The sequence below is a fragment of the Anarrhichthys ocellatus genome, unplaced genomic scaffold, assembly GCF_004355925.1.
Source record: "Anarrhichthys ocellatus isolate YVR2014 unplaced genomic scaffold, GSC_Weel_1.0 scaffold9, whole genome shotgun sequence".
Lineage (NCBI taxonomy): Eukaryota > Metazoa > Chordata > Actinopteri > Perciformes > Anarhichadidae > Anarrhichthys > Anarrhichthys ocellatus.
The window spans coordinates 2,599,700-2,612,828 of NW_022280039.1; the positions used below are offsets into that span (position 1 = coordinate 2,599,700).

At 40.0% G+C, this 13,129-nt stretch overlaps 1 protein-coding gene across 1 annotated transcript in view; it reads right to left on the reverse strand.

Moving 5' to 3' along the window:
• The window catches only part of trpm3 (transient receptor potential cation channel, subfamily M, member 3), a 135,416-nt gene extending 125,904 nt beyond the window's left edge, over positions 1-9,512 (reverse strand). The window contains exons 1-2 of the mRNA XM_031849172.1: positions 8,652-9,512; positions 5,388-5,450 (exon numbers count right to left, since the gene is read on the reverse strand). Coding sequence (XP_031705032.1) covers positions 5,388-5,444 — 57 coding nt within the window. The 5' untranslated portion in view covers positions 5,445-5,450; positions 8,652-9,512. The remainder of the gene's footprint in view (positions 1-5,387; positions 5,451-8,651) is intronic.
• Between the last annotated feature and the right edge of the window lie 3,617 nt (positions 9,513-13,129).

The window sequence follows — 13,129 nt, forward strand, 5'->3', positions numbered from 1 at the left end:
GTAAATACCAGACAAGGATAACAAAGAGACTAGAAAGAGTCTCTGGAGTGCAGGGTTCCTGTTGACAATAGTGCAGAGCCGCTTCAAGCTGACTGAGAGGCACAGAGACAGACAGTTCAGTAAGTCACTCTCTCACAATAAACACCACGCTTTGAATACCCACAGCTCCCACCTTCATCTCCTCCCTCTCCTCTTGTTCCCTGAGCTTCCATTCACAATCTCACTCCTCTTTCCCGTGCAGTGCACACGTCTCACGTGTCTGTTCTCCTTCTTTCTCTTCTGCCTCCTCTTTGATGCACATGGTTCACAGTTCATGGGTTAAGCCACCTGAGCCTCAGTTTCTCTGTTGCATTTGAAGAGCAAAGGACGATACCAAGTGGAACTGCCATGTTGTGATGTTCTCTACTTTTTCAATTTCCTGCTGTACTACTGTCATCTTTCTCCTTTTCGCTCGAATGCTTCTCACGCAAAGTCTTCGGCTGTGCTACAAGGGGGTGTTATGCTGTGGAGTTGTGGAGTTGACAAAAGGTGAGAATTTTAGTTATTTCGTCAGGTGCAGTTGTGAGGAAATAGTGTGTGTTGCTCTATGACAATCTAAAATGCTTCTTGTTCTATTTTGGCAGTAGAAGAGGAGAAAAATAATCTGGGACAAGAAAGACAAGGAGGAGACACAGTGAGAGACACGAGAGAGAGAAAGAGACACAGCAGGATAAAGACAGGAAGACAAAGTGAGGAGAGGCGACAGCGTGGACACCGGGGACATTGCCGTCGTAGCTCCCAGCAACCACTTACCACCTCTGGGAGTAAGCTCCGTGGTGTGAGTGAGAGAGAGAGAGAGAGAGAGAGAGAGAGAGAGAGAGAGAGAGAGAGATTGTATTACTAAGCAAGTGAGAGATGGGTTAAGTGAAAAAGCAAGGCAGATATTCCCTGGAGGATGATGGTATAGGGAGAGTGAACAAGTGTGAAAACATACAATCACAACTTTTGATCAAGCATGGAACGACACCATGGGGACATCAAAGTCAGCCATCACTACTGTACTGAATCACTGACACAATAATTAACCTTCATCGGAAAAGCTGGATGGAAATGGCAGAATACCATATTGCGTTCTGACTGCAGTAAATAGTACATGTAATGATAATTGCTCTGGCATGATCGATCAGCCAGCAGGCTAATTGTTTAGTTTCACCCCTATACACCACACAAATCCCACTTTTGACAGTAGAACTGAAACAATTAGTTAATTCGATTCATGCAAAATGATTGATCATTCATTGTATACTAAATATTATTGGGTTTTGAACTATTGGTTGGACAAAGGAAAACATTTGAATACGTCCTCTTGGGCTCTGGGAAATTACGATGATCAGTTTTCTCTATTTTATAACATTTTATCAACAAAACAATGCGTTGATTGAGAAAATACTTTAGGTTTATCAAGGTAATAATGAAAATAATTATTTGCAGCCCAGTGGTCATCGTTATCTGTAGGACATGTGCTACAATATTACAGACAATGGTCTATCCTAGGAACAAATGTACATTATAGTAATTTAGTGCATTAAAATACAAATGCATACCTGCATTTGTATTTGAAACAATACATCTCAGCTTTTATGACAATAAAGAGCAAAAGCAAACGTTTCTCAAACGTTAATTTGTCTGTTCAAGTTTCTTTTCATATACTAAAATAGATCAAGTAAATGTTAATCGTCAGCTTTATGTTTCACCATTCAAATTAAATTTAAATCTAACTGACGGAAAAGTAAAAGACAATCGCGACGTTGGCTTAGTCTATAAGGGCTCTGCTGGCAAATAACGTGAGCCCATAATACAAAAAGAAACTTGTTAAATCTTTAATGTAATATAATATAATGCTTAGTATGTTGTTGATATGTTCTAGTTATCTGTTGGCTACTTCGCAGCACATTTTGTAAGATTAGTGGTTCATGGAAATCTTTAGTTGGGCTCTCAGTGACATTAATTAACATCATTCACTCAAACTAGCCACGTTTTCAGTGTAGCTAGCTAGCATGCTAATGTTTACCAATACCAACGCCTCACCTGCTCAACGACAAAGTCATAACTAACCACGATGAATGCATTGCTTGACATACACTGCAACGTGTGTGTGAGTGAGTTACTTTGTTGTTGACATTGTGTTACCTGCCAGTAAACGACGGACCAAACAACTTCCCGCCGTCATTATGTTCTCCTTGCAGCTTTCTGCCGCGGTGTCTTTTCTAGATAATACCACGAGGGGTCTCTAGCATCCAACATGTTTCATTCTAGAACCTGACCTTAGCTAAAGTATGATAACCCCTGAGCCGAAATTGAGCTTGAAATCGATCTATGGCCACATTGGGTCAACGTGAATCCGAGTCACTCTTAATAGTGACTCTCTTGTTTAGACTACAAAGCAGTATTTGGGGACATGCAGGTTGTGCTCGAGATAAGAGATCAAATAATAGAAAAGCACTGATCAATCAAAGCTCGGTGGATCACCGTTTTAAATGCAACATGCAGAAAGGAGTGTGTGAATGCGTTAATGAATAGGCTTATAACATCACTGCCCCATCTAGAGCATAGATCTGATATAATTAGATTCCATTAAATGAATGTGTTGCAGATGTATTCTCATCATGTCTGACAATACTTTAGCCGGTGGTGTGAAACGGATTTTGGAGCCGATACAAAGACAAAAATAAATATATAACAAAAAATAAACACTCAAAATATTCTGCTTCAATCCATACTACTTGGTGTTTAGCCTTTCAAAAACAACATTTTCACTGTGCTTAAAGAAAGAATAACAGTTTGGTCTCCTGCATGCAACACGCACCTGTGTAACAGGGTCCAGCAGCAATATAACAGCACTATAAATGTATTTGACCTAAAAAAACACAAAATCGGTACAAATGATCATATATTAATTTATGTGTTTAAGGTTTTAGAGCTGTGTGTTGCAGTGTGACATGTGAGTCGTGTCTTAAAGTCCCGCAGACTGTATGCATTGCCTGCTTTGGTTCAGGCACCTTTATGTTTGCTGTGGGTGATTATAAGATGTGAAAGTTAACCTGATTAACACCTTGAATTATGTTTTTATTTTCATTTCTTATTCACCTCCAGCTCTGTTTCACACCTTCGGGGTATAGCAGCTGGAATGCTAAAATATAGTCATACATGCCTTGATTTACCCAAGGGAATGAATAAAGTATATTCTATTCTATAACAATACATTTAAGCAATACATTAACTTAACAAAATACACAAATGTAGTTACAGATCTACCTGTGCTCTATATAGTACACAACCCTGCTGTTGACTGTGAGAATGAATACTTTAACACTGAAGTGTCTAAAACCTCCCTTATTTCAGCCCAAGTTATGGTAACACACACTAACACACTGTGGTTTTACAAGCTTTTAAAAAGTTTATGCAAAAAGTGTCCTTGAATGAGACTAAAGCAATCATAGAAATCACACAGTGGATATCGAAACACGGAGAATATGATATGTCAATTTTTTTAAATTGATTTAAACAAAAAAACAAGACAAAAAGATGGAGGTCACCCCAAATCATAATTTCTTTAAATCCATTTTGGGACTAGCTCCTGAACACAGAAAAACAAATGTTGTGCTTAATTCAAATTTTCAGTTTATGAGAAAAATGGGGACACTCAAATAAGACCTCACTGGACCAGTCGGTGCCCCCCCCCCCTTTCTATAACATCAAAGATCTACCCAGGAATGTGTGGTTGCCAGGGTTACTCGAAAACCGAAAACTTTGGGTTGCATCATCGGTGCTTCATTATAATCCTCCCATGTAGCACCACGTGCGCTCATGTACAATTTCACACCATCACATCCATGAAAACACACCAGCAGCAGACTAACAAGCAATCACTCGCAAAAATATTAATGTTTTCTCTCTCTTACACACACACACACACACACATACACGTATAAATGTGCGCACAATTATGCAACCATCTTACAGGATCATTCACTGATCTGCTGGATTGTTGCAGAAGTGTTTCCTACAAATGGCAGATGACCACATCGTCTCACACGGAGCAAGGATTTTATTCGAAATAACGAAAATGATAAAGCAGAACACTGCTAAAATCATCAGAGTATATCTTGTTCAGTTTCAGCAGGTGTGAAGCCGACATGCAAATGGTCCAACACCAAAAAAATAAACATTATCAGAATCACCTACAGAGTGGCTCGTCTGACCAAAGTATACCCTTTAATCTCAGATCATTTCCTTGAACTTAAGTCTGTAAGTACCTTTACTTGGAGAGGCTTTTTAATTGGCTGTCTGATTAGTGGAATCCTTTTTTTTTCTGGGGTTGCGTAGTGTCAAGCTCTAACAAGTTAGAGGGGAAGAAAAGAAAGAGAAGAGAAAAACATTCCCCTGCAAAAGGAGGTATTAGCTGAAGGATTATCAAAGTGCTTGAGAAAATTGCTCGCTTAGTTTGATATCTCCAACAATACTCATTGACAGACTTTCTTAATAAGAAATTACTTTTTCATCTTGCGGTTTGTTGTTCATCAAAGTGCATCTCTTCTCTCGAGACGTAAAAAAAGATTAAGAAATGCTTTCATCTTGAAAGCTGAAGTGTTGTACTGCATCACCACCACAAAGAAACCCAGAAATCTGTGATGTTATTGTTTCAATCATTTTTGAATGAACAAAATTGATCTTGTGGTACACATTATTCACTTCAAGCTGAACGCCAATTTATAGAACTGTCATATTTCCATTGCTTAGGTCAATTCTGAGCTTTTAAATCATTGCACGTAAAATCTTCTCCACAGCATGTGTCACTTCTCTGACAGAGAATACCCAGCTTTGACTGAACATGTATATCACAGTGAGAAATCTTTGCATTCGAGAATGTAGGCAAAAGTGTGAGCCACAGGTAAAATATACAGAAGTATTTCACGGCTTCAGACTCAGAGCCTGATTGCAACCACTTTAATTTCACAAGTATTTCATTTTGCAGTTTATATGTACAGTATAGAATTTAAAGAAGGCCTTTAAGCTTTCATGTCTCATTGACCTTAATACACGTGTACTTAAAATTCAACAGTGAACAAATTCTGTCATGTTGTAAACTTCTTTTCCCCTTAAATCGTAAGTCATTAATTGCATGACGAAGCATATTTCTGAAATGAATTATCAGCAGTGAAATCAGCTGATTTGCAGATAAGATTGATAAAATCGTTTCAGATCCTAATCAGCTTATATTGTGTATAAAAGTACATAAATGTAAATGTAAATCAATACATGCTTAATCATGAACTCATTCTAAAACCGATCCGTTATCTGTGTATTGTGTTGGAGATCCTGGAGAAGACAGGAAGTGCGTTTCCTACCTTCAACTCTATGCACAGCGGGGTCAGAACTCTTCTAGCGTGAGATTTCCTCGTCATTTTCCTCTGGATGACAAAATCAGGGAGAGAGAAGAAAGTAAGAAAATATCCGTTGTACTTCGCAATGAGTTCCAATTAAACTCTCAGCAGAAAGCGGTTCAGTTAATGACTTTTTGATTGCCTTGCATTTCAAATCTTTGAAAAAATACTTCAAATCAAAATGTTTGATTCTAATTTTATGACTTTCTTACATTTGTGAAATTTTTTTTACAATATAGTGATACGATCAAATACTGTTTGAATTTTTAAAGTTGTGTTGTTATTCCTGAAGTAGATTGGAGTTTTCATGTCTTGTGCAAAGGAGCTGTTGATTGTACAGCCTTCACACTGTCAGCATGATGCAATGTGTAGAAAACCTGCACTGTATGACACACTCAGCCTATTCCTCTCTCAGAGGAAATCCAGGTGATATGAAGTTAAAAATCATTGCATACAATGTTTTCAAGGCTAACGGGAAGGTCAGTTTTGTTAATCTGTTTCTTGCCAGCAGGATTTTTAATGATTTTTTATTTTTTTTTAAACTGCATTCGGTGAAAAAAATGTTCATGACAAGAAGTTTTTGGTTCAGGGGTTATGAAAGTGCTCCAACCTCAGTTAATTAATTAACTGAGGTTGGAGCAAGTATTACCGAGACACACTTAATTAATGTTTCCAAAACACTTAGAAAGGAGGCAAACCGCAGAACTGTCAAATAGATAAAGATAAAGATAAAGATATTGTAGAAGTGCAATAAATGTATTTTTTATTTAAAGATTACTCTCTCCATATTTGATTTAATAGATCTGTTAATTTCCTGATCTGATTTCATGGGGATTTGTATTCATTTCTATGGAGCTGATTATCCCATTCCTGCTGCAAAGAATCTCTTTTCTCATCTGTGTACTGACCATATATTAACCGAGAGCACAGGGGGGGGGCACATCCTGAATTATAACTGTAGATATTGATATTGCAGTATGCAAAAAATACTGAACAAAAAAACGATTAATTAAATGGATATATTAATGCGTTCCAGTTAATGTTTCTTAAACTCTCCATTTCCTGAAGAAAAGTACCGCTCGGTGTTCAGAGAGTGAGAGAAAAATCTGACCCACCCAGGAGTTCCATACTATATAATCATTGGTATTAATGGCAGGAGGCAGGTGTGACAGTCTCAGCTCTCACCTGTCACTCCCGTTTCCTTCACCAGATCTGACCGTCAACTTCTTGAGCTTCTAGACTTGAGCAAGCTGTTCTTTGCTCCTCTGACTTCACTTCTTCCACTTACTCGTCATTCTCTACTGTCTGCAGTGGTTTCCACTCCCCATCCATCCATTCCTCTATGCTTTTTTTAAATTTATTCAGCTGTGAGTGCCAGACTCAGAGTCCACCTCACTCAAATTAGCAAATCAATAGGAAATTTGTGTAATGAATTCTGGATGTGGTCTTGTCCTTGAACATGGAATGGTCCGCTAAGAGGCCCATCCGAGGCTTTCCTCCGACTCTGCATTCATATTTTCGTATTTTTTATTTTTTACACTTTACTGTAAATTTAGGCAAAAGGAAAATACATCTTCCTCATCCCCCTTTCTCCCTTGACAACCATGTGATGAAAATAACAATGTCGCATTTTTGTCAAATTTATATACCGGCAGAATCTGTTGGAAATAAAAAGGAAAGTTTATTCCAAAAAACAGGACGAGGGCTGCTGTGTTTACCCCACTGATAATTAGCCTGTGTCTCCTCTCACATCCTAACTAATTACTGCTTCCTCTCTGTGCGACAGAAAGGTTGGGGATGCATTTTTAAGCAGGCTGATGCCATCAATAATTCACGCACAGCATCCACAGACAATATGTGTGTTTCTCTGCCCGAATCTGTGAATTTCTATCAAGTATTCAAATACTGGTGAAGTAGACAGAGATCTGCAAAATCAACCCTGCAGCTACAACATAAACTGTGTGAGCTATCATTTGTCATCGTGCATCCTCAAAAATCAATAAACCCATGATAAGATTAGAAGCATTATCTTTAGTTGTTTCAACCTTCGTGCAGCTGTCTGTAATTCCGCTGGGACAGACTCAACTGGCTGACAAGCTGTAATAGATGATAAGCCAAAAGCAAATGCAGTCTCTGAGTGGTGTCACCAAAAGTGTCCATAGTGCTGTGAAACTCCTACACACCTCACAGGCTGTTTGACAACAGACTGAATGGCAGACGGCAAACCCATGATATTCTCCATATGCTCACAAGATGATGCATTGGTGATTTTTGAGCATGTGTGAATGTGTGAGTTTGATTGACTCACTAGTGCTGGCTCTCTTTCCAAGCCACCCACACACACACACACACACACACACACACACACGACAGAACGACAGAAACAGACTAATTACTTTATTGTGGAGAAGAGACAAAAGCACGCTCTCACACACACACACACACACACACACCCACACACACACACAGATTACGTCTTTAATGACAGTTCTCTGCCGAGTGAGAACTACCCAGGTCGTGACCGAATCTTCCGTCTTCAGCTACGTTTGTATCGCAGAGATAGAATTCCTAAACTTTTATAAAATGATTCTTGGCCCTCAGCTGAGGCATGAATTGCTGTTCTGCTGTAGTTGTTAAAGGTGTGATGGAGAAACCAAACACCACATATGACAGGTGATTACGTTAATCTGCACCCAAAGTCCAAAGAAAGTGAAAAGATGATCACTCCGCTTAGGGGGCAGAGAATCCCTCAAAGGCTTGTCCTGGAGAAATGTGCTAAATCCATGTTCTAACAGACTAACAGGGATCAGGCTATTGTGGATGATTTATACATAGAGAGCATATGGTTGCTTCGGAGTCCAACGGCCAACAGATGGAGGCGCAAAGCAAGAAAGAGAGAGAACATGGGGAGACAACTATCATTAATTTAGCACCCCAGCAGCCGACCACTTCTCAGCATTGCTCTGTTAGCACGGCTTACGTAATGCATTTTTTATTATCACCCAATAAATGTTGAACACATGAAAAATGATCCCATAACAGTTTAGTTATATGCCAAATCGGTGGCCTTGTTTGCACTTTTTTCCTCAACTATGATTCCATCTTAATTTCTGTGTATGTCAATTATAATCAGCATTGTAATTGGCTCGTGTACCATATTTTTTTATACACTCAGCCCAAGCTTCATCTCCAAGAGAGCATTCAAATTCAAAATGGCTGATGTCTTACCAGTCTGAAGGTCTCTGAGGCTCCTTTGGGAATCACTGTCCTTCTCGCACACCCTCAAGTCTTAAACTTCTGAATACTCTTCTGAGCAAAAGTCCTTCTTTCCTTGAAAAGAAAAAAAACTTTGAACAGAAAGGTGGAAAGCGTCACAACTAGATGAGGAAAGAGGAAAAAGTCAGATGATTGGAATAAGAGAGAAATGGTGGCTGAGAGAAGATGGCTGGCTCCAGAAGTCAGAACCCACAGGTGGGCAAGACGTCCCTCTGCTAGAGGTGGCGTGTTGGAGGACAGGGCATGACGCAGCCAGTGTGTGCGTGTGCGTGTGTGTGTGTGTGTGTGTGTGTGTGTGTGTGTGTGTGTGTGTGAGAGAGAGAGAGAGAGAGAGAGAGACACTGTCAATCTCTATTAAAACACATCTGTAGATCCAGGAGAAAAGCTGGGCTGAGGATCCACGTGTTTCACAATCATCTCATTACATCATCAACACCAAAACCAGCCAACCCTTCCTCCAAATATTATTATCAGGTACTGTAATAATCTGAAAACTCTTGCTGGTTTGTTTAAGTGCTTGTTATGGCAAGCCTTGTCTGTGTTTAAGCCGCAAAAGTCTGAAAAGGGAAGAAGATGAAGAAGAAAAAGAGGATTTCTTCTTGTGTTGCAGCTCTACGCAAAACAGCTCTCATCTGGCAGCCATGAAGATTAAATAAATGTCCAACGTGATGAAGATGAAGCAATGGCATCCCTTGTCCTTCAATGACGTGGCTCGTCTCCTCTGCTCTTCCTCATCGCTCTGCGTCTCGTTTCCTGTGATAAGTTGGCAAGGCCTCGTGTTTCAGCAGGGGTGATAGAGAGTAGAAGAGAATGTAATTGCTAGGGAGGACCTGTTCCTGCAGATCTGACTGCTCTCTGGGCCTGATGAACATGTGGCAGCTGGAATGTCATCAACAACCCCCCCCCCCCCCCCTAGTCTCTCTGAGGGTCTGCGGGGTGGGAGGCTCACTGTCACCCCCAGTGATCCAAACCCTTTGAGCATCTCACAGGGCAGGTTGCTAGGTGAGGCTGTTATGATGCCCACCCTAAATCCCTCACCCTCCCAACAAACAGACATAACCACACACACACACACACGCACGCACGCACTGCACAGTTTGAAGGGAGGAGGGTTAATGATAGCAAATAAAGAAAAGTAAACAGCGGGTGGCTAACGAGTGCTAATTTAGTTTGGCGCTCTGCTATGAATTAATGAAGAGATCACTTGGATGCCACAGCAACAGAGGGGAGGAGCGGTCTTGTTGGACAACAGTGAGGGGCCCCTGTCAAACCGCTGATCAATTTAGGGCCCTGAGATGCCTCTCTGTTGTCTGGAAACATGAGCATGACATAACGTCTCACTGGTGGCTCACTGGTATCCATCCATTACAAATCTACTTTCCTCCTTATATTTCTCTTGTCAGTATCTTTCCCCCTTTGTTTTGTTCTTCAACCCCCCCCCCCCTTCCTGCCATGCTTTGCCTTTCCATCCATTCCCACTATTCCCCTCCTCTTCGCCATCCCTTTCTTCCTTCTCCCGTCATGGCATGTCTGCACCGATGCAGTTGTAAGAATGCAAAGTGGCTCATCCATTTGTTGCCTGTCACATCAGGTACAAACTGGTTCTGATCAGGGTTTCATTCATTTACACACCGCTCCATCATGCCACCGTGTGCACCTGCTGCATACACACACACGCACACAATAATCATAAGCCTCCCCAAGCGTAAATTAAACTTACATATGCTTGAATCAGAGAGGAAAGACGGGTCTAAGTAAAGAGTGTGTGAACAAGATAAAGCAATTAAAAAGCTTAGCATCTTAGACAACAGGTCCACATAACGTGGCAATTAGTAATCAATTACCTTACTTTGAGTAGCAGTGAGTGGGTGGTTCTCTTCAACAAACTTGTTATTGCAAATAGTCCATGTAAGGTACAAATAAGAAGAGACAATAATTGTGTGAAAGGAGCTGGATGATGAGGAGGAGGTTGAGGGGGAGGACGAACAGCGTGCACAGAAAAGTGAAGGAATAAAGGGGGCATTAAAAGCCTGTGACCTGAAGTTGTAAAACTACGGCTTGAGTGTTTTACATTTGTTAAAAGGTAGAAAAGAACTTTAACTTCAATGGGAAACATCGTCACTAAAAACCTCAGCAAAGGACAAAAAGCCATTTAATTCAATTTTACCTGTGTAGATAATGACTGTACTTTTCCTCGCACTTTTTTGTGTTAATAAGGCAGAGCACTTGACAGTAGAGGACCTTTCTAAACAGTAGTAGCAACTTGTGCCCTCATATGTCTTTCCATGCTCCGTATCTCTGTGCGGTTGAATAGATGTTTAGGGTTTCATCTGTGATTGAAGAGCAGGACAGCAGAACATTATAGACAATCGATCAACACTGTGCAAAAGCAGAAATTGTTATGGCCTTTCTCTTTGTAACTGACATACAAAATCTATATCTAATCAGAAAGTGCGAAGAAGCCTTTGGGTTGTACCCAGTTTGCCCTCCTCAATACAGAGATCACAGAATCAGAAATACAAATAGTAGTGTTTCAGCTTATTAGGGGACACACAAATAGTGAGCAACTACATTGCATATTGAGCCGGGCGACTGCAAAGGTTATCAGGGTAAGTAGGTTTCTGTAAACTAACTGTACGTCTTCTGGCTAATTACTGAGCAAGTGTCTCGGAGGCTTTACGCTGTGATCCCTGGCGGCTGTTTGGTCAGTTGCAGCAGACAGAAATCTAGTTTCTCCAGGGAACAATGATTATCTTGGTTTAGTAACAACACTTCATGTCTCAACTTGATTTGTCTCAACAGCTAATTGGTTTCACAGCAAGAATTGGGTTAGTTGGAGATTGAGGCAGGCAACATCGGGCATGATTGCTGCCATCATTATCGTGATTTTCATAGTCATCAGCCACATCGTGACTGCCAAACACTAATAGCCACATACTTCCATGGACATTTTGATGGCCTCATAAGAGCAGATTTTGTTCAAACCAATGAGCATCCACAGCAAAAGCCTTTTAGTAAGTCCTCAGCAAAAACACAAAACTGTGATTCTGTTCAAAGCAGCACATTTAGCCTTAACAGCCTCCACAAGGTCAATGTACAACAAAATGAAAATGACTAATAGTGGGGCAGATAGTTCGGACTTCAGATGAGGATCAAGCCACCACCTTAGTAAAGGGTCTCAATACTCTAACAGGTACCTAATGACCTTTACTAAAGGTAAATTACTACTAAAGGTAAGTTAGCTCCGGTGCTGCTAACGTTACCTATTCCAACATGTTGTAGCAATATCAGGGATTGGCAAATAGAAAGCGTTAATGCCGACATCTCGATCGCATATTTTGTCTGAGTAACGGTCGATAACGCTCGTCATTGAAACTTGAATTCACACTATGACGGTTTAACTGTGTAATTACTCTGTGATTCACATGCATGTGTGGCACCCTGTACAATTTAATGGCTACAATTATTTGCACAGTTGTTATTGTATCAGTTGTGTCATTACCTTGCTCCCCTCACTATTATTTTCTGGTTATTAGAATTTAAAACGCTTTGTGTGACTTTTAAACTCGCCTACTTTCACCTAAAGTAGCTGCAGGGTGATACTCATTGTCTTGTTGTATTCACAGCACAATAAATGAATCTGGAAAACTGAATGGACATCATCATCATTTGCACCAAACCAACGCAAGATAAACTGTTTGTAAAAACTCTTTCAGAACGTTGACGTAAATTGGCATTACCTATATCGTGGATCCGAAGACAAATGATGGTGGGACCTGATTTTAAAAGGGAGCACAGTTTGAAGACCACGAGATGACCAGTTTTGTAAAGTCAGGTAGGTCCAAAGCCTCTGAACAGCAGATCAACCACGATACTAATTGATTCACAATTTTATCTATATACCGTATATATATACACAGTATATGATACCTATGTTTTTAAATGTACGTATGTAAACACATAAATGTATAAATAAACAGAGTAATAAATAAATACATGAAATATACAAATAAATAAATAGAGGTACAAGGATCTGACTTTTTCCGTCCCTATACCGATAATGAAACCTGGGTTTTGTGTATCGGCCGATACCGAGTACCGATCTGATACCGGTGTTATTAATTAACTGTATGCCTCACTGTGTGGAAGTTCCTATGATCATTATTTTATGTCTAAGGCAAAATCAGGCTTGACTTAAACAGTGCTTTCCTAACTTTGAAAAACAAAATTAGACAAATAAATACATAGATAAAAATGTACTGAATTGTTTAAATATTGGTATCCAATACCGGATCTGCATGTCGTCACCGATAGCTGATTCGGCTATTTTAGTCAGTTTTGGACTGATATCAGAAATATGTTTCGGTATCGATGCATCTGAATGAATAAATAATATTAACCATAATTAATACTATACAAGCGTTGGCGCT